Source organism: Venturia canescens, chromosome 10 (genome assembly GCF_019457755.1).
Source record: "Venturia canescens isolate UGA chromosome 10, ASM1945775v1, whole genome shotgun sequence".
In the NCBI taxonomy this organism is placed as follows: Eukaryota; Metazoa; Arthropoda; class Insecta; order Hymenoptera; family Ichneumonidae; genus Venturia; species Venturia canescens.
This window is the reverse complement of record NC_057430.1, coordinates 12,917,827-12,945,384: the sequence shown is the minus strand read 5'-3', so window position 1 is coordinate 12,945,384 and position 27,558 is coordinate 12,917,827. Positions and strand designations below refer to the sequence as shown.

The window sequence follows — 27,558 nt, the reverse complement described above, 5'->3', positions numbered from 1 at the left end:
TTTTTCTTCACTATGAGAGAAGCTGAAACAAGGCATTTTCACTTATTTGCGACAAGCACAACAGTGCTGCCAATATCCGAGTATTGATTTCTTTTAATTAATCAAATGTGTGTGAAATCCGCATTTTTGAAAGAATTTGGAAAAAAATTACTATTGTGTGTGAAAAAGTTTATATTTTATTTGCTATATTGATTGATATAAGTGGTTGATAAGGATGAGACTCGAAATAATATAAATAGAATGTACATATGATTATCAAAAATGGAAAGTCACGTGGTTTTTGCATACAGCGCTTTTTTTTCTCACGGCGAAATCGAAAAGCTTTTTGACCATAAACGACATATAAACACACATTTTATTCTGCTCGGTCGACAAAGTAGTTTAATCATTGCTCCTTCTTGACCTTGCTCGTATACACATATGTGACATGTGTTGTGTGTGTGTGTGCGTGCGCGCGCGCTACAGCGCAATTTGGCATATGGGATGGCTCATCTTCATTTTTTTTGATAATAATTTTACGACCCGGATAGGCTGCCTCTACAATATAATATTTACCTTCGTCTCTTTCGTGCCATTCAATAATAACAATGAAAATTCAAAGTTTCATTCACACGTGGCATGATAAGAAGAAAAACATGAGAACTATTCGTTGTTAGTGAACTTTCAGTTCGTAGACTTTTTATCTTCGTTATGTTTGTGCTATCAATTTCGTGAGCTCTCGCGTATGCGTGCACCATGCGCAGGATATTCTTCGTCTTTACATTCACTTGTTGCATTGGATTTTCGGAGCTCCAACACCATGATTGCGATGTAGGTTCGATATTCTTTGTTATTCTAATACAACAAATATCACTTGCATATTCCGAAATATACCAAAAATGCTTCAAGGCCACAAGAACTCTACAACAATCAATTGTTTGGGAAAATCTTTACCCAAATTCGCTTCCCTCTGACCCTCTGAGATTCGGCTCTAGAATTCTTTCAACTGTTTTGATTGAGTTTATTTTTCGTTTGCAAAACGTCATTGATAAATTTTTTTCACTTTGGTTAATTGTCCAAACCGCAATTACGTTCGGAAATTCTACTGCTAAAATTTATGAACATTAAAAAAAATTACGATTACGTTACCACAAAAAAAATTGTTTATAAATAATGGTTATTATTGAATGTATTTTGTTCAAACCTTTCGTTTGTTCGAATTTGTTAGTTATCATGTTATGAATTTCATTATTCATTCGTTTAAGAGTGCGAGAGAGATAGCTGCAAATTTCGAAATCAAAATTCTTTGGCACAGTTTGACCGATCAAATAAAGGCTTTGTCAGTCGATTTTTGCCATCGTTCTGCGTAGGCTGACAGAGCCTTCTTTTAATCAGTCAAACTGTGTCAAAGAATTTCGATTTCAAAAATTCCAAGTGAGATTAGTCGACTGATCCATGCTCTTAAAGTTGCAACAATGCATAATTTATTGTGACGGGAATCCGAAAAAAAACATTATGACTAAAAGTCTATGATTTTTTTTTTATCACAGCTCGTGTATAATTCAGGGTGTTACCCCAATTATAATGGCATTGCTGGAGTAGAGAACCAAACTTTAAACAAACACGAATTTTGCTCCGTTGAAAATCTCAAAGATGACGTAAAGTATACGTTGAAACTACCTAGGCAGAGTTTAAGGTCTACAGGTCAGTACATTACCTCTTAAACAATTTTGCATGTCACATAATTATTTTCTATAAAGTTTGAAAGAAAAAGTTTTTAGGACGAAATTCCCATCGATGACATTAATTCAGAATTAATTCTCATGATTTTTCAATGCCTTTTTCACAATTTTTTTCTTACAGGATTACTGGAAGTGAAATTCAGTCTGCCGAGCACTAAATGCAACTATGAAGTTGCATTGCTCGTCAATTCTTCAATAACAAATGACAAGGATTGCAAGAATCATGAATTTCACAAAAGCAATGCATACGATGAGCTGGAAGTACATTCGGAGGAAAAAACCATTTGTGTTTCATCACTTTCCAATGGAACTAATGAACATAATTGCTTGGTAAACAATTTTTGCTGCTAACTTTATGTATGTTTTCATATAATTATAAGTAGAAAGATCCATATAATTAATAATCCATTATAATTTATAATTATAATAATCCATTAATTAATCCATAATAATTAATTATCAGTACTTCAAATTTTTTATGAACTTTCGTACGTCAACAACAATTGTATTGAATTTTTTGGAAAGCTTTCTGAATCAAAAGGATGATTTTCTACACTTCTCTCAATGAATGATTTTCATGTTAAATGAAGTTAAAAATTCAATCAGCATGGTTAATTATTCCACAGGAAAACCAATTTTCGATGTGGTATCGTCACGTTTTTACGGGATGTTATGCACTGCGCTTTACCGTCGATGGCTACAACTACGCGATTTTGGGTAGACAGTTCATCCTGACGAATTATAATCGCAAAGAAGTAGCAGAGCCTAAATTTCGGTGTCATTATGATGATGGAGATCTGAGGTATTGAACATTATCTTATTTCTTTATTTCAGAAACAATTTGAAATAAAAGCTAATTGTTTCCGTTATCATACAATCACATGAATATGCTCGTTATGGATAAACAAATGTATCACTAACTAACGCTGTTTCACTCATTTATTCTAAAAATACATGTGTAAAATTTCTGCATCTCCTTTCATTCCTTGGTGCAGGCCCAAGTCGTTTCGATTTCAATGCAATGGATACTCTTGTAAGTACATACGTGTGCGTGCATCAATCCTTCGTTCGCATGTTTTTTGGAGGGTGATAAAACTCAGAACGTCGCTTTTTCGTTGCTTGTAGCATTGTTTCTTTAATTTTGAAGCTTCAAGACGTTACATATCTTCATACACTCTACATAAACAGTTGCTTCCTCAATACTGGTTACAATCAATTTTCAAAGTATTTTGTTCCATTGAAAAATTTGAAAAATTAGATAAAAATTTTATGACATTCAGAAACCCTGATTGTAGATTTTTTAAGAAATGTAAACTCTTGAAAATAAAAAAAAATAAAAACTGCTTACTGTTGCTCGATTCATTCCATATTTGATAAAAAAATCATTCTAAAATAGCTTCGATCAGTCAAGATATAAGAATCGGGCTGAAATTGACATGAAAAGAGGAAGAAAAAAAACAAAAGATTTTCTAAACACTGGAATGACGAACGTTGTGCTTACAGTAAGCAGGAACTGGTGACTTTCGCCGTGAGCATTTCAGTACATGCTGGCACAGCAGGCATGATTTTAACACTGACCCCAATGTCGTATCAGGAAGATGCTAAAGACAATGCTTGTGTTCAGTACGGCGAAGATCCTCTCTATACGTGGCAAATTGGCACGGTAATGCATTACCGAAATGTTTCTTGTATCTGTTCAGCGTAGCATTATACAACTTTTAACCCTACACCTTGAAAATTTATCTGTGGAATGTAAAGCCTGACGAAAACGATTCCAATATTATTTTTAGCATAAAGACTTTGGCTTTTGTCATAATAAGATTGACTCATTTACCATTTTTCTCATTTTTTTTATAGTAAAGGGAAGATTCAATAATATTAGGTGTAAATATTTGATGATAAAAATCTTGCTACTTTGAAACGAAACAATTTTTGCAATGATAAAGTTGGGGTCGTTTTGGCATCGAGTACGAAGAGCATGTAAACATTTTATAGATTGATGAATTTTCTAACGACGGGGTCATTCGATGTAGAAATTCTACGTGCAGACAAATTGATAATTTTTTTGAATTGTTACTGCAGGACGAATCAGCGATTCCAAGCGATATTGGAAAAAATTGTAGGGTGACAACGGTAAATTTGAATTTAGATACGAGCAAAAAAAATTACATTTCACGTGTTTTTTTAATTGATAATAAAATTTTTCAGGTCCACTTGGACAACGAAACGTCCACGCGTGACACCGAGTGCAAGTTCGATCTCCGACTCTCTCGTAAATTGAGTTACTGCTTAGAGATTGAAATCGAGGACGATCGGTGCAGTAGACAAACGTTGTGGGATCCGCCTCCCGATGGACGTGGTGGAAAACCGGCATGCACGTGGCTCCAAAGATGCACACGAATTTTGAAAGACGCGTTCATCGTCGAGCACAACGGCTTATTACCCGGCAGTAACGGAACGGATTCAGTGAACGATGAAAATACTTTACTCGTTCCAATTTCTCTCACCGTTGTTATCGTAATGCTCGCCCTCACAACCACAATACTCTACGTTTGTCACACGTATTTGAAAAATTCTACCAAACCGACTTATGTCAATGCGAACCTCAAATTATTCCAAGCTGAACGTAACAATTGTGATCTGGAAAGCGTTGAAACGACCGACGAAGAAATCTTGCAAAAATCTACTGATATGAGTGAAAAAGAGGATAAAAATGAACCGATCGTTTTGCTCTACGCTCGAGGCACCAATTCGTTTATGAATCTCATGAAGGAGTTACGACAAATTCTGGAAACTCATTGCGGCTGCCGTGTAAATGTTTTTATTAATTTTTCACACTCGATACAAATAATCGAACGTAAAAGTCGTGAAAATTAAATGTTCGTTCGGAAAAGTGATTTCTCGATTTTTTTCATGACTTCTCGTTCTCTGATTTTAATGCGATAATTTTGAATAACCAGGTTCGAGATTGGTACGACGCGAACGAATGGGATGAAGTCGCCAGAATCGGTCCATCCGCTTGGGTAGCCGAATTATTGGAAGGAAAGTATCGGGCTTTGTGGATCGATACGAAGAGAGCGCGGAGAATCCTGGATGCGCAATGGCGGAATAATTATTTAGGAAATTCGATCATTCTAAAGAGTGATCAAACGGACGAAGCTGTAAGCGATTTCCGGGACGCCGCTTTACCGACTGTCCTCGATAAAGCCAAGAGAAACGTCACTACGCTAGAGTATAACAAACATTTTGTCGTGCGGTAAGAAATTGATAAATATAACTAAAATAAGCAAATTCAAAAAATTCTGATACAAATTTGGTTCACTTTGCCGATAAAACGCAGATGAAAACCAACCGAATGAATCGAGATTTTTTGAAATATTAAAAATGAAAAAAGTTCTTCTGACCAGTTGGGTTTTACGATAAAAATCAATTGAAAAATGAAAACTCGTATTTTACAGATTGGAGAGCCTTGATAACGGTACCAGCAGACAGCAGGATCCTTTCGAAGATTTATCACCTCACACACGTTACCTCATAACCCATAATCTTAAAGATCTGTGTTTTCATCTGTAAGTCCTCAAATTGGTCATACATATTTAAAAAAAAAATGAATGACATTATTTTTGTTCGATGATTACTTTAATAATTATCGTCTGTTTCCCATTGGACGAAGAATAATTTTTTCACTTGAACTTTTCAGAACCTCTTCGTCGACCATAAGATTTCAGGAGCGGTTATTGGACGCTGAACAATTGAGGGTGCGAGAACTTGTCAAAAAAATGGAAAGAAGTCTGGAGATTATCGAAACACTACACTAGCCATTTCCGAGTTCAGTAAACCGAGTTTTCATATTTTCATGATCGATTTCATTCAGTTAGGTATTATAGGTCAAAATGTTTTTTCACTCGCAATATTTTGGCTTAGCGCGAGCGAAAAAGATCATTGAGTCTCAAAATCTAATGCTACTAGAAATTCCTCGATTTAAGTTAAATAAATGAAATTTTTAACGATCCATTTATTACGTCAGTGATAGTTTTTGAAGATTTTTTTAATTTTTAACTTCACACTCTAACGAATTTACTTCTGCCTGCTTTGATCTCGTTCAATCGATCTCCCTGTGTTTTGTTGTTGTTACTCTCACAGATCCCGTGCCTCGGTACGTTCGAATGAATTATTCGCTTATTTGTCAACAACCCCGGAGGCCGGGTCTCCATTGATTCCTTGCACGGTCCTCGTGACGTGCGAAACTTTCCTAAACACGAATAGAAGTTAAGGATTCGAGGAAGAATTTATAATACACTTTTAAGGATATTTTACAGAATTGATGGTTCGAAAGAGATGTTTCGTCAAGTTTTTTTCAAATCTGTTATTCTTTTTCGAGCATTTACAAATCGCCAAGTCCAAAAGAATGTTATTTTTGCATATGAATGTTAAAATTACCTGTAAAAATACTCGCAAAGCCTGGCTTGTTTGTTATTTTCGTTGTTTTATCCCATTTTAAATCGGCTTTATCGCTCATCACGTCCGTTCCGACGTTACAAACTCTGTACTCTTTCTTTCCTGCATATTTTCATAACAGTACCAATAAGTTTAAAAGAGAAAAAAGGTTTTTTCGATTATATTTGTCAATCGTTCTTATCAATGAAATTCAAATTGCCTGAGTCTTTTTCACAGAGCTTCTTTTCTCGCTTCTCGAATTTTTCAGCAATCGAATAAATGCCGCGTTTGTGCCGCAAAATTATGTCACCATCGCCGTGATGTTTTAGTCTAAAATGAAATCCCTCGTTAAGATTATTTAAGAAATTAGGAATTCGTGTGAAGCGCTTTCAATACCGAGTGTGATTTTGAGTGTTCAATTTATTTCATAATTCTCCCGTTCCAATAGTCTGCTTTATCGAAAATCATTGTATTACATTTTTTTAAGTCGGATATCATTGAACGTTGTTTTCTGTCATTCACAACGACGATGCACAGGAAGCGTTTGCAAAAATTATTTTTAAGATGATGGATCAGTCGGTAATCACAACCGTGAGTGCGAGAGAGCTAGCTGCAAATTTTGAAAAGGAATTTTTTCCACATCGTTCGTCTGATCGAAAAAATAAAAATGTCATCGGATTTTTGCGATCGTGCTGCGTACGATGACATTTTTATTATTTTAATCGGACGAACGACGTCAAAGAGTTTCAATTTCAAAAATTCGAGGTGTGATTACCGACTGATCCATCATCTTAAGACGGCAAGGCGCCAGAAAAGTGATGTGTCAATAATTTAGGTAAGAAACATTCGGAACGAGCTAGTCTCGTAACAAATAAGATGGTCGCCCTATCTACCATCAAATATTCGACGTTAAATACCCAAAATAAACAAAATCTTGAAAAAAAATGGAAAAAATTATAATTCCCAGTCATCTTGTCGTTCCGAATCGTGTGGAAATGTGTCATTTCGGGTACCAACATGTTTCGATTTCATTGAAGCTTTGTAAATAGAATTAAGAAAGAGATTATTATCACAGGAGTGATGTTTATTTTTTGAATAAATGAAAAAAAAAAAAAAAAAAAAAAAAATGATTTTGCGAACGCAAAGCGAACCTGTATTGTTGACCAGTCCTCCAGAGTTCATTTTCCATGGCTTCGAGCCACGTCTGTTGGTGTCCGATGACCGATCCAGGTCGACAAATTCTAAGCCAAGCGATCGCTTCTCTCGCGGTCATTCGATAGTGCTTGACGATGTAAGCAGCGATGAGAGAGCCGGTTCTACCGAGACCAGCTTTGCAATGAACCGCGATCGGGCCGACCGTAGTTTCGGCCAAATGTAAAAATTGGTTGAGTATGTTTCTCGGTGGTGCACTTCCGTCGGGCATGAACATATCGTAGTGAGCGATTCCCGCCCTCGTAAACCTCGAGGACTCGTAAGACTTCCGATTCAGTCTGACCACCGCGATTACGTCGTTTTTCGTGAAATAATCAATGTAATGCTCCGGCGGATGATAGGCGGTACCGATCTCCGTACTCGGGCCCGTGAAGGCAAGAAATTTTTGCGGTATCATCCAATTTATGTCACCGTATCTCATTCTCTCGTATTTCTCGTATTCGGCCAAATCGAAGTCGTCGAAATTGAAGAAACCGAAGGCCGCCGCCTTGTGGATTGCATTGAGACAATCTGCCGAATTCACACCATTTTTTTTAGCCTCGGAATTTCAATTTTTCTTGCACGGTGAGGAAATAATATTTCCAACAAATATTTTTCGAACACATCGACCCCCGAACGAAGCAGATCAATTATATTTCATGTGTTTTAAAACTCTCAGAAAATCAGAAAAAAACTACGTTCCAGTCACTGGTGCCCGAACACAATGCATGACGAACGGTCACCCATCCAAGTACTGATCACGCTCGAGATTGCTTAACATCTTCATAGGACTCTAAAGCCATATACCGCCGTCGCTGTCCATAGCTTTATTATACGTTTGACATAGTATCAAGTTTAACAAAAAAAAAACGTTGAATAAGAATTTGACCTTGTAAGCGAATGTTGTACATTGAAACCCCCATGGAAGCATCTTGGAACGGTTTGAGTGGCTGTTTGATAGCTTCGATGAGATTGGCATAAACGTCTCTGGGATTTCTCTTGAGATAAATAATAGCGTAAGAGGTGAAGAGATAAGCAGCGTTCGCTTTTTTCTGATGATTCTGTCCTGACGTGCAATGAACTATTTGCTTGTGCTTGTTGCCTGGATTGCGCAGTTTTTTGTTCACCTTGCAGCAATACCTGGATTTTAAAAAATTTCTTTTTTTTTAAATTTCAATGAATGGAGATAAAAGTTTGTTAATAATAGTAGGTTATTTTTGTCTCCCTTTTTCTTTGAGGATGAAGGAAATTAACGTTTTTTTTTTATTTTCGGAAGAAAAATCGAGGCAAGCTGTTGTCAAAAAATGTTTATTTCAATTTTGCTAAAAATTCATTCAATCGAATGTTCGTGGGTGAATTGTTGAGTGAACATTTTGAATGAAAAAATAAACGGTTAAAGATATTTGACAAGTGTAGAAAAAAAAGGAATGGATACTTGTATAGACATGCGAGATTGAGGGGCCCGAAGTCATTGTAGAAATTATTATAGACGAGTTCGTTATCGACGTTGAAGAGATGAAGATCCGAAGTGCTTTTGGGTTCGCGTCTGTCGTTGTTGAGGGTAGCGAAATAAAATTTATTTTTAATGCATTCGGCGACACAGTTGATGTCCGGATGATTGTGAACGAGGCTCGATCCTTGAGAGAAATATCGCGCAAATCTGAACATTTCTTACACAAGCGTACAGATTATAACGAATTGCGAGAACAAAAATCACCTGCTGCTTCCATTTTGTGAATTTAGATTTTTTCCCCCAAGGATTTATCTGTTTACAATTTTGGCTCGAGTTATTTTCGGTTGATTTTTCAAACGCCCGAATCCGATGAATTTCAAGATGAAAATCACTAGAAAAAAAATTTACGATTCCGAGATCAATAGCAACGAATTTTCCTCGACTATGGTACGACGAGACTTCAAAATTTCACTATTTCATCAACAATTCCTGAACACACCGAGCTTTTTATACTGTCAAACTCAGCTGACTCTACTCGATGATTTAGAAAGCCTAAATGGCGACTCCATGTTTCTTTTGAGCCAACGTCAGACTGAACGAGAATCGATTATTTTTTGTCTCAATCTTCTAAAAGGCGCTAGAACAACCGCCACCAGCGCCGCCACTTTTCATTTGTGTCTGTCTCCGAGGCTGTCGCATGAATGCGCGAATGAGAAGGATCGGAATGAAAAAAACAGTAAAACTCGTGAATTTTTTTACATGATCTGCATCTTATTATTATTATTTACGAAGTAAAAGTCAAACGAGAATACACCGCAGTCGTTTAAAGTGTTACAATGATTATAATTTTTCTTCGTCTTACTCCATAGCGCTGTATGATTTTCGTCGGTAGCTTTGTTTGTAAATAAACGAGAAGGGGGGGGGGGGAGAAAGGGGCAAGGGGGGATAGGGTTTCGGGTTTCGGGTAGTCTGGGCGAGAGTCAAAATGGTGGTTCGTTTCGAGAGTCTGATTCGCTTAATGTTCTTTTTGTTTTTCGATAGATATCTCGTTATTTTTTTTCTCACTGTTCGATTAAGTTTACACGATCGTATAGATGGTGAGAACACTACAGCCGAGCGTAATGCGATAGTCGCACGAACCATTGGTGTACACACAAATATATGCAAAACCGCGGGTGAACGAGGAGAACAAAACAAAGTCCGTTAAGTCTTTTGTTGGTTAGTACAATTTTTCGATCGCGTTCTTCGCTGGTTGGCCATTCTCCTAAATCCTGGTTAATAGCACAAAAGTCTCGATGAGCATTCGTGCTTATTTTCGGTTTTAATACAAAAGAATAAATAAATCATAAGCTGAGGAAAATAGTACATGTGTGTGTATATATATATAGAATATGAATATTTATAGAAAAGAGAGAAAGAGAGACGAAACGAATGTTCACTTTTTGAAGATTTTTTTCTTTTTTTTTCCATCTCGGCATTCGATTATCAAATTTTTAAAATCGAAGCTCGATGTACATGTATAAGTAAATATATCGGTGCTGAATAAAGTTAAGCAAATATTTGGTATAATTGCATTTTTCACTTAAATATCATTACTTCATCGGGGCTATACCGAAATTACAATAATTATAATAATCTAGTTATGGATTAATTGGTAATATTTACAATACAATACGATTTTTTTTTTTGGGACAATAAAATATATGTGTATAGATCGTTTAAATACTATAGACTCTTCGCTATTACTTCTTTTTTTGTTTTTTTGTTTGTTTTCGTTTCGTATTATTGCTTCACGTATTTTTATGGTTAAAATCGTCGGCGAGTAGCGTTTGCGTATAAACATGTATGTGTGTAAGTGTAGAGAGAATTTGTTTGTGTGTGTGTGTGTGTGTGTGTGTGTGTGTGTGTGTGTGTGTGTGTGTGTGTGTGTGCGCGCGCCTCGAGTAATTGTTATTAATTATCATTTGCGAAGGAAAACAGAGATGATAGGAGAAGAAAAACTTAAGTACTAAACGCACCTTTTGTATAATTGCAAAAAATAGAATAAAATAAAAAGCACTCGATTGGATGAAGGAAAAAACAAAAAATAACGTGGAGAGTCAATAAATATAGTACCAACACACGTGTATGGCTGTAGCTATTAAATTCGCTTACTCTTCTCTCCTTCTGTTTGAAATCGTTGCTTTTAAAACGTTTCTCTTTGGATTCACAAGTACAATATAATTATTAAGCGCATCACGCGAAATTAGATTAATTCTTTCATAGCTTCATAGCGTCGTCGTCCGACGACGCTATATAAAAATTAATTTTTATATATTTTTCTATATATTCATATTTTCGGCTATCCAATTTTCCTATCGCTCGACGAAACGAGGAAGATCTGCGAGGCCTCCAAATATCGGCTCGGACTAAGGCTCTTCCCTTGCACAATTAAGCAGAGAGTTTGACACTTTCCTGTCACGACACAACCGAAACAAAAAATCGTATCGAAAATAGTGCGATTTAAAAGTGGGCGGGTGTATCCAACGATTATTCAAAAGTCAACCATTTTTTTCGTCTTTTTGTGTACATACTCTCCTCCACGTGATCAAATATTGGACGAAAAATTGCGCAGTACGATTTTTCGATACGATTTTTTTGGCTGTCACGAAGAAATATCGAGATGTTATTCGACGTCAAACTCTCTTCGCTCTCTCTCTCTCTCTCTCTCTAGCCTATTAGCAATTTTTTAATTTTTGTTTCATTTTCTTATCTCGATACGAGAACTGCATCGATTTATCACACACTCAAATGCGCACGCTGTTTCTCCCGTTTTTTCATCTACATTTTCAACGTACTTACGACGCTATTGCTCCTCGTCTGTTCATTTTTTTTTTTCGTTTTTTTTCTCACCTATAGTACGTTACTTATCTTAAATTATATATACTGTTCTTATTATTTATCACTATTCGAAATATTTACATATACACACTATTGCATACACACATCTGCTTCTACCGTTTCACTCGAAAAATCTACACACACAGGCGCGCGCGCACAGAGCGGAACGTACGCAGATAAATGAAATATAGGCACAACCGACAGGGCGAAAAAATAAAGATCAGATATAAATGATCGATGTTTATTCTCGCACTCTCGTGTGATACGCAACGACGTGGACACACGTGTTTGCGAATACGCGAAGGTCGATCTTTAAAACTCTTTCTTTTTTTTCTCCCTGCGATTTCAGCAGATCGTGTTGGAAAGATCATTTCCCATTTTCTTTCGAATAGTACGTCAAAGTTTTTAATTGTTGTTTTATTTCCTATGAGACGAATTATAAACTATTTATTTTGGAGAAAAAAATGCGATCGAGTCCGAACGAAGGGAGTGACTGAAGAAAATAAAGCAATTTGATCCCGTTTGACAGTCGTTTTTTTGTCATTAAAAAAAAAAAAATAAAATAAAATCCTCCTTTTCTTCGACCTCAGACTGTAAATATTAAGGTTGTTGCCCGGAGATAACGCAATGAAAAAAAAAATCTTTCAGCACGATTTTTTGAAACGCGAAAATGAAGCGCTAAAACAAACATCGAAGAATCCGTGCTCCGTGATTCGCTGGCATCGAGAGGACCCGATTCGATTACGTTTCTCTATTTCTCTCTTTCTTATTTCTTTCTATGCAAATATTGAACCGTGGGAAATGCGCCTGGTCGCGTGAGTCGATAATTTCGTGTTGATGCACGACATTATTTCTCAATGAAACACCGCGAGCCGAGGTTATAATAGAATCTGTAAGGCACGATCGTGAACGAAATTCGGGAGTCGAATGATAACAGCAATTTTTAGGCGAAATATTCGACATCTTATGACATAAACGTACAATTACTTGATAATTTTTTTTTCAATTTTTGTACATCGCTCTCGAGCGGAGTGAAATATTTTTGTTTTCTCTCTCTCTCTCTCTCTCTTTTATTTTAAGGGGAAAATTCAATCGTGATGTCTGTTGACACCGAGTAATTTGGCGGCGTCGTCGGCCGATGCTTGCAAAACTTTGTCAATGATGCTCTTATCGCGAATACCAAGAAGATTGGAAATGAGATCGTTTTCCGTGTCGGTAGGACATTCGCTGAAGGCTTGTTGAGCGTTGGCCATTTTGCCAGTGAGAGTCGTAAGTTTTTCGTAAGGATTGAACCTCATCAAACCGCTCGGTGCGGCGTCCCCGGTCGCGACCGTTGCCACCGTTGGCAAAGACATTCTTTCCTGGATCCTCGAGTCACACACCGTTGTGTTCATGCTCTGTTGCTGTTGTTGCTGCTGAGTACGAGGCGTTATCGTCGGGGGCTGCGACGGAGCCGATTCCTCGTCCCCGCTCGTACCCACGTACATCATCGAATCAACCGATTCGTGCTTTTTACGATGTCGCAACATACTATGCTTCAGAGTAAAACGGCGACAACATATGTCGCACGAAAATGGCCGCTCACCTGTGTGCGTTCTCATGTGACGACGCAAATCCTCCGCTGACCAAAAACGACGCATGCAGAAGGCGCAGACGACCTGTGAACATTTTTACAAATACTTTTCATTTATTCATTTCGAGCGTCGTTTATATGAGTTGATTTTTTTTTTTTTTTCAATTATTGGCTCGGCCCTGATAACTTTGGGTTAGAGTTTCTCTGTTTGAAGATGTCACAAATTTTTTTCGTACCCCGTGAGCTATTTTCGTTTGACTCGGCAATTTTTCACGAATTATGTTCGAAAGTTATTCTGGAGAAATTTTTTCCAAACGTTATATGATTTAAAGGTTCGAAAGCGGACTGACCTTTCTATTGCTGTAGTCGGGGAACCTGCCTCGTTTTTCTTCCCCATCGCTGGTGTGTTGAGTCGTTGAGTTTGGTGGAGGTTGTGGCATTTGTTGCTGTTCCTCAGGAGTTTCGATGTCCATATCGAGTGCGCCTTTGGCGACGAGAACTTCGTAGGATCGTGTGTGATTGATTCTGATGTGTTCGAGGCAGTCCTGACGGTCGGAGAAGCCGCTGTCGCAGAGGTGACACTTGAATGGAGCGTCGGTAGGTCCGGGCGAGGACCTCGGGGACAATCTTCGAGATTTAGCGGTTTCGTTCGCTGCCAAATTGTTTTCAGAATTTTTTGCGATCTGATTTTCCGAGGGGTTGGAAAGTTGCTCGGGAGCCTCCTGGCCATTGTTGCTTTCAAGATTGTCTTCGTTGGGGATTTCGGGCGACTCGTTTGTAGTTTCCGGCGTTGCTAATTGGGTTTCCGGTGCCTCCGGTTCCTCGGGATTGGCAGGCCCGGTTGAGCGAGGGTTTTCCAAACTTTCCATCCCTTCGATGCGGTCCGTGTTCTCGGAGTTGGTCGAGGATTGGCTCTCGTAGCCGCTGTTGTCGTTCTGTTTGATGCACGACGCGGTGATCGGGCTGTGACGGGGCTCGCTGGTAACGGGGGACTCGGCCCGGGACTTGGGCTCCGTGTTTCTCGAGTGTTTCGAGGATTTGTGCTTCTTTAGATTGCCGAGAGTGGAGAAGGTGGAACTCGGGCAAAGATTGCATTTGTAGGGCCTCTCCGGAACGTTTCTCATGGCGAATGCGCTGCTGGAGCTGTTGTTGTTGTTGTTGTTGTTATTGTTGTTGTTGATGGTGTTGGTGATGTTGTTGTTGTTGCTGTTGGTCGTATTGTTGTTGGAGGGTTGTTCGAGGGTTTCGGGGGACGAGGAATTCCTCATCCGACGAATTTTGTTGGCGGTGTTTTTGTGTTTTCGCAACAAGTGGCGATCGCAGTTTGACTTGGTGGTGAAGAGGAGGGAGCAGTGCATACATTGATAAGGTTTTTGTCCGGTGTGAGTGAGAATGTGTCTCCTTAAAGAGGAAGTCCAGGGGAAGGGTCTCTCGCAGTACGGGCAAATGACTCTGTTAGGTGCCATGGAATAGGCAGATTTCTTCTTCATCTTCTTCTTTTTCTTCTTTTTGCGTTTCGATGATTGCGAATTGTTAGAGTTTGCGGAATTAACGGAATCGGATTTTTCGTCGCTGCCGGAATTGTTGCAGTCGCTGGTCGAAGCGACGAGGCCTTCTTCGTCGCTCATGTACTGAGGCTGAAATTGTTGATACTGCTGGGAAGCGTTGTCCAGTAATTCGGAAACGCTCGCGAGATCCTCGTTTCTCTCGTTCTTTAGAGAATCGCGCGAGCTCGATTGCTGCTCCACTTTCACAGCCGATTCCGGGGCATCGCACTGATTGGGTGCCCGAGTTTCCTCCTTCCGTTCGGTCTCCCCCCGCTCCTCCCCGTCCTTCGGCTCCGTTTTAATCTCCATCCTGCAACAGTCCTCTAATTCCATCGGCTCCGGATGCTGCTGCTGCTGCTCCTCCTCCTCCTCCTCCTCCGCCTCCTCCTCCTCCTCCTCCTCGTTCAATGCCTTTCGCTTTCCAACTTCAGAAGATTTTCGCTGGAGCTGAGATCGCGGATTGTCCTTGTACGGACCGCTCGTGCCCTCGAGCTTTCCTCGGAGAAGACTCGTCGCCTGGGGCTGAGCTTCGGCTTCCCCGGAGTCCCGATTTTCTTGAGCGCCCTCGTCGATAACCAACTCTTCCTCGGTGTCGTTCTCCTCCGTTTTGCTGCTGCCTTTGAGCTGCTGAGCAAGAATCGCGTATTTGACCTGATCCGAAATGGAATGTTTTTCGTAATTCAGTCCTCCGGAAGCTCCGATTTTCGGCAGAATATTGCAGCCCTGCTGAGACAGGGAATTATTGATCGAATGATTGCTGGAGCTCGACAAGAGGCTCGGAGGATTCGCGGGCGGTCTTCCCCTCGTGGAATGTCCGCCTCGTGGTCTTTGGCTCCAGTGCTGAGGATGCTGTTGCTTTATGTGTCTTTCCATGTTGCTCCGGAGTGTGAATCTCGCGGAGCAGTGTTCGCAGGTGAAAGGTCGTTCGGTCCGGTATCTTCGCTGCTTTTGCTTTGGCATAAGGACTCCGTTTTTTATGACCATTTTAACGGAATTCGATGACTGAGGATGGCTCTCAATTTTGGCTTCTCTCACCGGCGCGCTCGTTGCCACTTTCGGTGACAATTTGGACGCGCTCATTTTTCCGTAATCGTTTGGTAGCTCGGGGCGTGAGGTCGTGCCGTCTCGTCCCGGAGGATAAGCGCCGGCGAACGCGGTATTTCCGATCGGCGGCTCGACCAGATTGCCGCCGCTGGTCAGCTGCAATCCCCGCACCAATTCCTTCTGCAGACGATCTTTGATAGCGAAATCTTGACCGAACATGTGCGGATTGAAGAGATAAGGGGGTAAAATACCAGCGCCGACTCCGGCCGCTGTAAAACCACCGAAATTACGATAAATCATGTGAGCGTTGGCGTAGAGAGCTTCGAGGGACGTTGCCGGGTTTCCGGCTTGTCCAGCTTTGAGCAAAGCTTGGGTCAGCAAGAATTGATTCGTCGCGTCATAAAATTCTTTCTGATTCCGGCCAAACTCGGCCTCGTTTTTCGGCATCGTTGTCGCCGTGCTCGGCGAAGACGGCGAAAAGGCTCGATTGCCGTTTGATTTTTTACTCAAATCGAGAACATCCATGGAAAGATCGAGAGGCGCGTCTTCGCCGGTTGCAAAGCTTGAACTCTCTCTGACCTGCTCACCGTCCCCGGCCACCGCGGCGTTGGAGGACCTCGCGCTGCTGCTCTTTTTCAAGTCGATCGGACTAGTTTGAAGTACTCTTTGGTGCGCTGCTGCTGCTGCTGCTGCTGTTGCTGCCGCGGCTGCAGTTTTGGTATCGTTGACTAGAGAAACCGTTCCGTCGTCCTCCGAAGATCCCGAATTAACGTTGGAATCGAGTTTAACGCTGTTCTCCGATTTGGCGGCCGAGTCATTCTCGTTTTCCTCGTAATCGTACTCGTCGTAATCGTCCTCGTCGGGATCCTCGTCGATATTTCTGGGGTTGTTATCCTGGGAGAAGCCTCGAGCTCTGGCGAACATTTCACTGTTGTCGTAGTGGAGAGACTGCACGATGGAAATCTGGCTCGCGTTCTCGGAGATGAAAGAGCTGTTTTGTTTGTTTCCAAACTGGAGGCCGAGATAAAAGTCCTTGCGACGCTGGCTGGTCTCGTCTTTGAGATCGGTCACGGAAGGCGGATATACGAGGGACTTGCGAGCGTCTTCGCGACGGGATTCCGATCGGTCGAGCGATCCAGAATCGTTGGTGCTGTCCTCGCTCGGATGATAAATAATAACGCTTTTAATCTCTTCTCGGGAAACCTTACCGTGGCGATTTCTCACGTGCCTCTCGCAATTCGCTTTCGTAGTGAAAGCGAAGTTGCACAGGGAACATTCGAAGGGGCGATCGCCGTTGTGGGATCTGAGGTGGCGCACAAGAGTGCCCTTGTCGTTGCTCGTGTAAGGACACATGTTGCAGGGATAGGGCATTCCTGGTCCGACTCCCATGTGAGAACGGTTGTGCCCTTTGAGCGCCCGCAAGTTTGGAAATACCGCGTCGCACAAGCGACAAGGAAATTCTCCTTTGAGCTTCATACGGCGAAACTCCGCGGCGAAGGCGTCCTGGGCCTCCTCTTCTTGGTGGTAATCCGAGGAAGACGGTGTCCCGGAAGATCCGGAGGAGCCGGCGATGCTCGGGTTCGGTTTTGCCTGGTGATGGTGTTCCGGAGTGCTCGTATCTGAACGAGGAAAGCTTCGTAATATTGGACCGCAAGTGATCGAAATAATACTTTGAATATCAGCCAAATCTTTACCCTCCTTCGCCTCGTTGAGGGCAGCTCTGTTCTGGAGGTCCAAACCAGCGAAGAAGTCGTCCCTCCTCGATGAGCGATCCTCCAAACAGCAAATCGGCGCTTGGACCGCCGTGCCGCAGTCCATTTCGTGGGCGTCCAGTGCCGAGCGACAGGGAAACGCTCTGAGGCATTTGTCGCACTGAAATCTCGCGATCTCGCCGGAGGCTGGTCGGTGCAACGATTGCTCGCAGACGGCTCGCGCAATCGCCGGAAATTTATCTGACGAAAAGTCCACGAAAGTCAAATCGTGGAAACCGACGACCGAGTTTCTCAAATTTCTGCCGTTGTTACCCGCCGACGAGTTCTCGTTCTCTATGTGTTTCATGTACTTGTGGAGGTTGAGAACTCGGTGATTTTTGAACGAGAGATTGCAGGGATCGCATTTCGCCGGGAAGTCCGGATGGTGACGTTCCAAATGCGATTCCAAGAGGGCGCTCGTCGGGAAATCGAGTCTCCCGCAGACCGGACAGTTGTGCATCACCGCCCGGGACTCGCTCTTGCTCTCCCCGTTTTGTATCTCGCTTCGGCAATTGCCCAACATTATTTTATGCTTTCTCGAAGGATTTTCAGCCTCCTCGATCATCTCCGAGCGCTTTCTCTTGGCCGTGAATCGCGTCGGGGATTCCAACTGATTCAACAAATTAGGGGAGCTTCTCTTACCGATTTCGTTGTTGTTGTATTCCTGCTCGACGACGTGACGTCGTCGGCGCTTTACTCCCGACTTTTCCGAGTCGCTGCTCCCCTCCGAGTCCGTGTATCCGTTCGTCGTCTCTCTCGGTGACGAACCGTGCGCCGTTCTCAAGTGCCTGTTCATGTTACCGTTCGTCGTGAACGCCATGTCGCAATATTTGCACTTGAACGGACGCTCTCCCGAATGCACCAGCACGTGCCGGTCCAACGAGCTCGCCGAGCTCAGCACCTTGTGACAAACCCCGCACGAATAATCCTCCTCGCCACTGTAATCTGTGCTCCGCGGTGAATTGTGCCCTCGCAAATGGTTCGTCAAGTCTCGCGACGTTGTCAGCACTGCCGGGCACGCCGGGCAAGCGTACGTTGTTCCTCCCTCCTGTTGCTCCGACGTCTGTTTTACAAAAAACAACATTTTAGTAACCTTCGTCATCTTCCTTCGAATTATGACGAATTTGAGAAAGTCATTCGTTTATATATTATAATTTATACGAGTTTTAGAGCAATTAAAGTGCATTCGGCAAGCGGAGCAAAAATTTACAAAAAAAAAGGGGGGAGAAAAAAATGTAATCTTATATTTACCAATGGCGATGAAGCTGCATCCGTATGCGTGTCGCTGCCGTAACGATGGTCAATTTTGTTGTCAGATTGTTCGGATTCCGTCGCCCCTGCTGCTGCTGCTGCTGTTGCTGCTGTCGTTGTGGTCTTCACTGAAATCAGAAGAATTACGGAGCCTCTATTATTGCCGAGTTTCTTTATTTCCTCTCTCTCTCTCTCTCTTCTCCGATTCTCTCGAACTAGTTGTTTTTCTTCTCCCGTTTCTCAGTGATCTGTGCTCTCAATATTCGTAATGCTTCACACATACGAGCGTAGAAAACACTGAATGTACTACACGTACGTCGTAAAGGCTCGAAACGTCGGGCTTCCTAACGGCGGAGATAATGACTAAATACGTACACGAGCGCCGTAACCACTGACCATATCCACTCGCGTCGAGATTCCGAATACACGAAACCGCACGATCTTTTTTCCCTCCGCAGTACGCTTTTATAAATACTAATACGACGCTCTTTCATCTCGGAACTGGAGAAGAGAAAAAAATACACGGAGAGAATGTCCCGCGCGGTCTCGAACTTGCTGGAACATCTTTCGCCAGTTTATTACGTTTTTTTATTCGTAAACCTTGGACGATCGAGTGACAATGCACAATTGTTTCGTTCGAAACAATTATATTTATCAGTGGAACACGAATATTTTTCTTGCCATTAAAGTATCGAAATTCACTCGTCGAAATGTCGACAGAAAAAATCTTTCTTCGTCGTTTTTATGAAATTTTTTATGAAGCAAATATCACGAATAAATTTCGAATGGAAATCGAGTTGATTGGGAAAGTGTCGGGGAAAACAGAAAAAAATTGCAGCAGCCACAAATCCTAGGAAATTAGAGTCGCACCGTTAACAGCAGCGAGCGACGTGACGAAAAACCCGAAAAAAACTTAGCACCAGCCAAAAGGAGAACACGAATCTGACGTGTGTGCCGGAAGTCGCGAAGCTATGTAGGCGCGAGGGGCTACAGAGGGCCTTTATGTTCGAACTGGTGCGGAGCTGGCGTGTGCGTCGAAGACCGCGGAGATCGCCGTCGGGACAATAACATTTATCGGTGACCTCGTCTTTTAACCGCAGTTCTCGTTTTTCTACACGTTCGAGTTCCTCATCCGATCGCGCGGACACAAGCTTCCACATTTATTTTATTTCCTAATCCCGCGAAACTGCGAATTGCGAATTCGGCATGGAACGAAATTGGAGAATAACTGGAATTATTGGAGAGTTTTTTAAATTCGCGCGTAAAAAAAAAATGAAAGATAAAAAACCAGAAAATGAACATTTGGCAGACAAATTGACTGGAAAATGGTGATTGTAGACGAAAATCGAAAGAGCGCCGCTGCGCAGAAAGGAAGTCGGAAATAAGTCGATCGAATCGATCGGGAGTGATTCTTATCGCACCATAATACGACTCGTCCAATCGTCTCGGTCTCCCGCGATCATCGCAGGCCGAGAGAGAGAGAGAGAGAGAGAGAGAGCGTCGGATTCCATGAGATAAAGTTTGCCTGCCCTCGTGTCTCAGCCTTGAGTGATGCGATCTCTTCGTATTGCCAATCGTACACGGTCTCACTGTAATCACTGTATCTGACGCGAAAATGTCTTCCTTCAATTTCATACGTATAAACGAAAATTTGAAATAAACTTTGGGATAACTGAGCGACCTCGGAAGGACAATTCTTCCGAAATTTTTCGTCGTCCACCATCGTCGAGTATCATTTCGAAACATGAACGTTCGAAAAATGGGACAAAAGATCGCGAATAAACGAAAGGAGGACAGCGCGAATCGATGTTGACAAGAAAAACGATGAAAAAATAAGGCTCGAATTTCATGTGTACATAACACCACGAGCCAAGTGTAAACCAGCAGAAAACCCGAGGCACGAGCTCAGAGATCGCGCGACGAGTGTTATAACGATCGTTTTCATGCACATATATATTTACATCGCACAAATATACACACATATATATGCACGAAGAAGTTGGACAAACACGAACCTCTTCATTATAATGCTTCGTATTGAATAATTTACGAACGCGAGGACACTCGGGATGGAGAGAAAAAATTCGCTCCGGTATCGATTTTTGTCCTCCTATTAACTTATTTCTCTCGAAAGCACAACACACACGCATATATCGATATCCGGTCGATTCTTTTACACACGATCCATTTAGAGCGATTGGCACGATGTGGAGATTCCGATCGGGAACTTCGGAGAGCGATGTTTCGAGGTCATTTTGAGGTTAGTATAATGCTATTTCCGTTGAATTTTTCACAAACTGAATAATAATCAAGCACATTTTTTGAGTCTCCGGTAAATAAGTGTTTGCCGATGACGAACGATTTATCGAAATTTCGAAGCTTCATGGAGGAGTGCAATAAAAAGTCACGGGGAGCTGACGGATCGTTTTTTTCGCGACAGTCCGAAGATTTGATTGAATTTTAGTGTTTTAGTTCGCGAGGGGCGATGAAAATGTGTATCGAGAACAAATAGTTCTTCGAAGTCATCGTATCTCGTGACGATTTTCAGAGAACAGGTACGAAAAAGCGTCGATAATGTTACACTGTGCGAACAGGTCACTTTGAGGTTAGAATTCGCGGTTTATAACGGTGGTTTTTCAAAAATTCTGTTGTAACGGTCTGAAAATAGGAGAGAAAAAAGGGTGTCCGAAAGATCAATATTTCAGGGGAGTTATCACTTTGCTTGAAATTCTTGAGGGAAACGAAGTGAAAAAGCGTAGATCGCTGGTACATGCGCAGATAGAAAGAAGAGCGAGGAGGTCGGGGGAGTCTCCCGTGAGAAAATAACGCGAAGTACTTGTATATCGTTGGATGCTGCGCTCTGAGTGAACGGTGCGAGTAGTGGGGGGTAAGGAAGCGAGCGGGGGCGTTGCCCCGGTCGGCGATTGGCGGAGCGTCATCTGTCGAGCTTTTATCTCGCTCTGCGCAGTTCCCCTTCTCTCCTCGGCCTCGGTGGAGCGCGCTTCGAGCTCCCGCGCCAATCAGTTTCCGGCAATCACGACTTTTTCATCTCCCTCGCTCTCTTTCTCTGTCGTCTATCCATTCCTCTCTCTCTCTCTCGTTTTTTTCTTTCTCGAATCGTTGGAGAAACGACCTCGCAGCTTCACACTCAACGTCCCTTCTCTCCCTCCGCCTTCTCTATCGTTCCACCTACAAATTTCTCGTTCCAGGCTCTATCTCGATTTCTCTCCTCGAGGTCTCGACTCTTCTTGGGTCCTTGGTTCGCCCTCGCCTTCTCCACTCTTCTCGCTCCGTTACACCCACGACTCGACGTTTCCTTTTTACCTTTTCTCTCTCTCTCTCTCTCTTTCTACGCTCGTACACTCGGGCACGAGGGAGAGGAAGAAAAATGGCGGTTATATGTATCGTGCGCAAGCTGTTGGATACATTAAACTCTACAGCACTGCCTGCCCCATCCTCTTTTATTCTTACGGCTCGTATATATAACCACCAACCGCCCAAGCAAATGTGTTTCGAGAGCTGTAACCCTGACAACCTTGGACTCACCCACCCGTAACCATCATCCACCCTCGTGCGCCCCTCGTAAAAACGAATACATGCGTTTGTGTACGCACAAATATGTGTGTATATATCGTTGTTTATTATATGGAAGGTGTCTTTGGTAAAAAAAAGAGAGAGAGAGAGACACGCTCGCCGTTTGAGATGGCACGCACTCGCGGGTGCGTAACGCACGCATCGCGTGATTCACAACTAACAAAGTCTTCTCCATCCTCCCTCGTTCCTCTTTTTTTTTTTTGTACATTCCGCGTAATAACCTCGGTCACAATTTTCGAGGTCTCGAAAAAACGAACAGTTTTTATTTCTTTATTATTTTTTGGATCGACACCCCTTTGAAAGTTCGAATTACGGTGGAGGAGCCGATGAAACTACCTTCGGCAGGGGATCTCCGAATATCGAGTCTAATAGATGGTGCCTCGCGCGTCTCGCAATTGAAATGTGAATCATTCCGTCGCCTCTTCCGTCCTGCTTAGCTTCTCCGACTCGCCGCTAGAGGCGCGCAGGAGCTCAGGTGTCGCTAGTGTCGCTTCGACCGAGAGTTCCAACGGTTTCAACAACAACGAACGTACGAAAAAAGTGTGAGGTTTTATCGACAGGCACCCCAAAAAAGTGTTTGATCTTCAAGGGATTATTGAAAAATCGTTAAGAGTGTAAGTGTACGAGTGAAATTCGTCGAAGAACCGAACTTTTGACTTTGTGTTCGGGCAGAAGTGACGCCCCCTACTCGCTCCGCGAAGCGTAGCTACGACCCTGCTGTTTTCGCGTATTTTATTCTTTTCTCGAAGTCTCCTCGACGGCTGCGCAATGAAAATAAATAAACCCGGCCATCGTCGTCTCATTAAAAAGGTAAGTACGTTTTTCCACAGCGCTTTAGCAACGAATGCGCGAACGCGCAGTCGAGAGCGTGCAAATTTGGCTACGTTTCGGCATTGTTTAACGCGTAACCTCGCTTCGATGAAAAGCGCGCTCGCCGGTGTGTGCCGTTTTCTTTTGAAGGTAGCCGCCTCACATTAGCGATTAACTATAGAGCCTAATAGATAAAAGAAGCGCGTGAGGAAAATGTATTTAAGAAAGGGGGGGAAAAAGAAGAAACAACGAAGACTGGGGAGAAAAAAAAAGAAAAGAGAAAAGAAGAATAAAAAAGAAACGGAAACGACTCCGATGTACGTGGCCCAACCGAGTTTCTCCGCATACGTATTACCATTTGTACTATAGATAGCTCGCAACCTCCCTCTTTAAGGGGACGTGAAAAAGCAGCTCGTAAGTGCTCCTTTTCGCAAATATACCTACGAATAGATACCAATGAATACACCGTCAGTACGCGCCAAAGCTTTTTCTCGCGACTCTACAGTGGCCTATAGAAACTTGATCTATAATACGTGTCTCTTCACTTCTCTTTCTCTACGACCCTCTTCAAGCCACCCCTCATTCCCGCCCCTCAATCCCGACGAATTACGTGGAAGGTTGTCCAATCGCATATATAAATATACCCGACATTATCAAAAGTTTGAAATTCAACAAACACGTGTTTATAATTGATCGCGGCATTTCTCTTGTCCCCAATAGACACTCTTATAATCAATGGACTATTTAACTCAAGTTTTTCTTCGTTATTTGACATTTTCTCGTTTTTTTTTTTTTTTTTCGGACTTTCTTTCTTTTTATGTGTCAGTTATTTTAGAACGGTGTCGAAGTATCGTGTTTTTATTTGATCGAGTGTACGTTTTTATATTTATTTCGGAAACAGGCGCGATCGAAAAAAATCTGCATATTCGTGACTTTGAAGCGCTTTTTTGTACGGCCACCGGATGTTCAACCGTGCCGCGATTGATCGCGGAGTGCAGCAATCAAATATGGCGGAGGAAGAGGGAAAAGAGATTCGGGAAACGAAATTTTCTCGACGAAGATACGACGCCACGCCCTGATTCTCCGGTCTACCAGGGGTCGAGACAAAACACCCTCTCCGTCTCTCCTCTCTCTCGCTCGTCGGAACCTCTCCGCGAACCCACGGCGCCGGAGCAAAAGCCACCCCCTATTTCGGTCCCTACCAGCGTCGAGACATGGCGCCGGAGAGTCTGCTCGCATCTCCGGACGACAGACGCCATTACTTCGTCCCAAACGATTTATTTTTATTCCTATTTCCGTACTCTCCAGTGCGCATGAGTTCTCAAATGTCCAAGTATTTCGCGAGACATTCTTATCAGTGTGGATGAAGATGCCAAGAAGATTAGCGAGACGTTGAAGAATCCGTTACGCTCGTCGATTAATTTAAATTTTTCATCCAGAAACAAAATTAGCTTTTCATTATATTTCAGATTTTTTTCCATTCTTATTCGTTCCATTTTAAATAATGACCGCGCACAGTGGGCGCGCGCGAGAGAGATTACAATGTCTAGAGAGACACGTCACCGCTCTCGGGCATTTTTATATTATCTTTTGCCAACATCTCCGAGAAGATACGGATGCTCGATGTTGCTCTCGGGTTTGTATTTTTCGCTTATCGTTCGTTTTCCCAGCTTCTTCCGATCTCGTACAGAAATTTAAAAACTAAAAAAATAGCAGGCCGAGAGTTTGAACGTATTCGCCACGCAATATTCCAAGCTTTTATTACATTTGTTTTCTAATTCCGAGATTTTAATCTGCCGAACGTACTCGTCCTGAATTCATATTTTCTCATACTGTCTACCGTGCGCGTTTCATTTCGTCCCGAAAAGGACGTTCTGTCATCGTCAGTATTATATAAGCGATATTCTCTGCTTCGTCGTCTTTGTACGGCCCAAGGTCGAGAGCTCGAGAGACGAAGATTCAGAGCGTTGTTATGTGCACAAGGCATCCGAGAGAGAGAGAGAGAGAGAAGAGATAGCAGGGAAAGAAGCCCCTCTGGTGAGCTCGAGAGCTCGAGAGCTCGAGAGAAGAGAGATCGATTAGTCGTATTATACATTTATGTGTGTATATATATGTAGATATACACACATCGCGTCAAAACATGACAAAGAAATATCTATACTGTTCCGTGCGAGCGAGAGTGTAGCCGAGAGAATCATTTCTGGCAGTTTATCGCTCACGTATTCGAGAGGAAAACATCTCAAACACGGGAACCTCCTTAACCTCGGATCTGTCGCGATCCTGACTCTGTAACGGCGAGAAAACTTGGATTATGTTTGTATATTCGAGATGATCCGGACGTTGGCAATTGGGTCAGTGTAATTTCTCAATAGAATTTCATTTTTCTGAATCATCGATTGGCTTATCGGATCGTGCCTCCATCTTCTTGAGAGATCGATCGAAAATCGCCATCTCGGGGTGGCGTTATCGATACTCGAATCCCCCCCCCCCCCCGGACCCGGTTGATCGTAGTGGAAAACAAATGAAAAAGCGAAAATTATTTGAAGCGTACCTTTCGTCGAGTAATCCATGCCGGTGCGACCTCTTCGAGTAATCGTTATAACTCTGGGGTCATTCCCGCCTCTCTTTGGCCCCGAGATGCTCGTTTGCAAAGAGAAAAGGATAGTTCACGAAATATCGTTGATTCTTCAATTTTTTATATTCGGAATCGTACAATAGCCGGTTTTTGTGGTCGCGGAGTTTTGTCTTGGAGAAAGAAAAATCGCAGCACGTCGCGAACCCTCGAGATGAGAGAATCTGGTCGGTGTGATGTTCGCGTTTTTTCTTTCTTTTCTTATTGTGGATGGACAGGTGTCGCTCCTGTCACAATATTTCGCGCACACATACGCGCACAGAGGGGGAAAATTTTAGCGGAAAATCGTGAGGCTATCGGCGATTTGATGTTCGGAAAATTCACTCAGCCGGCTCGAGATAATTTCGCACGTCAAACTATTCATCTCGTCCGGAATTTGTGAAGAGAGAGAAAGAGAGCGAAACGAAGTAATAAAAATTAGAGTCCACTTGCCCTATCCGCGGAACTGTCACTTTTTACGTTTTGTCGCAGCTCAAATTTTCAAAGGCACTTTGACACATGGACACACGAAGAGTACACACGCGCGGCCTTTTTCCCCAACCGATATCGCTATACCGTAACGCAAAGTGTCACTATTTCGCCGGTCGATTCGTAGAATAAACAACAAGTAACGAGAAAGAAATAAAAAAAGCAGAGATTTCGAGAAAAACTGGCTCTGCGGACGTTTATCTTTCGGATCACGTATCTCGATGGGTTTTAATAAAGGCGTACTTTAAATCCATTAATACAAGCGTACAGATCGTAAATCAAATATATACATATACACATGTGCATGTATGCACATATATTTAAGGAGTCTCACACTGTTATTTACACTCGTAGGCGCGCACACACACCCACGCACACACACACACACAGCACATAAATCCCCTTTCCTCAAGTCTACAGAGCGAGGCCCAAATTCGTAATCTCTCCAGAGAAAAAAGAATCTTCTCGGACTCGAAATGAAGGGAAAAACGGAGAAAACACAGTGAGACCGAGTGAAAATAAGTGTCGAGAAGACGAACGAGTGTTCTCAACGGCACGGATCACCGCGGAGAAGTGACTCTGACGGGCTTCTGAAAATTTCTCTTAACCTGGCTCGGGCGCGCGCGCACATCCGAATACACGGTGGGCGCGCGGGCGGCCGGCCAGGGGAGGGGAGCCAGGCCCGGCGCGGTAAGGTGAGTGCGCGGAGAGGGGGGCGTCGGAGCGTTCGTGCGAGAAGGAGAGAGTAAGAAAGAGGCAGAGCGCGAGGGAGAGGTGTGCCCGCGGCCCTCGTCTTTCCCCGCCAGTTTTCTTCGTCCTCTCCCACCTCCGTCGCTCTTCTCCACAGCGAAGCTTATCCCCACCGCTGCCTCGATTCGTAATGCTTCACGTGCTGCTGTCTCGTCTGCTCTCTGCCTTATTTTTATTTTATTTTCTCTCTCTCCCGTCCCTTTTATATCTCTCGCTCCCTTTCCTTTCGTCCCTGCTCTTCTCCGCACCATTTCTCTCCCCCTTTTTATTACCTCCTCTATTTTCTTCGCCTCTTTCTTTTGGACGATGCTGCTGCTGGCTACAGCGCCGCATTGCCGGCCAACAACACTCCTCACTCCCACTATTCTTCCTCTCCGCCGATCTCTCCCTCGCGCCGCTGTATACGCGACGCTCGAGCAAGACCAGCGAGGATTTCACCAGTACGCCGACTCCCTT

At 42.8% G+C, this 27,558-nt stretch overlaps 3 protein-coding genes across 5 annotated transcripts; 1 reads left to right on the top strand and 2 right to left on the bottom strand.

The window, feature by feature from the left end:
• Window positions 1-458: 458 nt before the first annotated feature.
• On the top strand, window positions 459-5,742 carry LOC122416712 (uncharacterized). Of its 2 annotated transcripts, none has more exons than XM_043429748.1 (10): window positions 459-810; window positions 1,530-1,683; window positions 1,843-2,051; window positions 2,348-2,523; window positions 3,225-3,384; window positions 3,804-3,854; window positions 3,930-4,532; window positions 4,682-4,977; window positions 5,180-5,290; window positions 5,422-5,742. In XM_043429748.1, exons 1-10 carry the CDS (start codon window positions 736-738, stop codon window positions 5,537-5,539), a joined length of 1,953 nt encoding a protein of 650 aa, XP_043285683.1. In that variant the 5' UTR covers window positions 459-735; the 3' UTR covers window positions 5,540-5,742. The 2 variants fall into 2 exon arrangements, with proteins under 2 accessions (XP_043285683.1, XP_043285684.1); XM_043429749.1 differs by lacking the exon at window positions 459-810 and adding an exon at window positions 1,102-1,155.
• A 604-nt stretch (window positions 5,743-6,346) lies between these two features.
• On the bottom strand, window positions 6,347-9,433 carry LOC122416794 (dual specificity protein phosphatase CDC14A-like). The gene is made up of 5 exons (XM_043429839.1): window positions 9,067-9,433; window positions 8,785-8,986; window positions 8,239-8,489; window positions 7,310-7,880; window positions 6,347-6,488 (listed from the first exon to the last, which is right to left on the bottom strand). The coding sequence occupies exons 1-5, from the start codon at window positions 9,077-9,079 to the stop codon at window positions 6,347-6,349; spliced, it is 1,179 nt and encodes a 392-aa protein (XP_043285774.1). The 5' UTR covers window positions 9,080-9,433.
• Window positions 9,434-10,236: 803 nt separating this feature from the next.
• Window positions 10,237-26,941, bottom strand: peb (pebbled). Of its 2 annotated transcripts, XM_043429746.1 has the most exons (5): window positions 25,804-26,941; window positions 18,849-18,976; window positions 17,541-18,660; window positions 13,606-17,465; window positions 10,237-13,340 (listed from the first exon to the last, which is right to left on the bottom strand). In XM_043429746.1, the coding sequence occupies exons 1-5, from the start codon at window positions 25,820-25,822 to the stop codon at window positions 12,771-12,773; spliced, it is 5,697 nt and encodes a 1,898-aa protein (XP_043285681.1). In that variant the 5' UTR covers window positions 25,823-26,941; the 3' UTR covers window positions 10,237-12,770. The 2 variants fall into 2 exon arrangements, with proteins under 2 accessions (XP_043285681.1, XP_043285680.1); XM_043429745.1 differs by having other exon boundaries at window positions 13,606-18,660.
• Window positions 26,942-27,558: the final 617 nt, after the last annotated feature.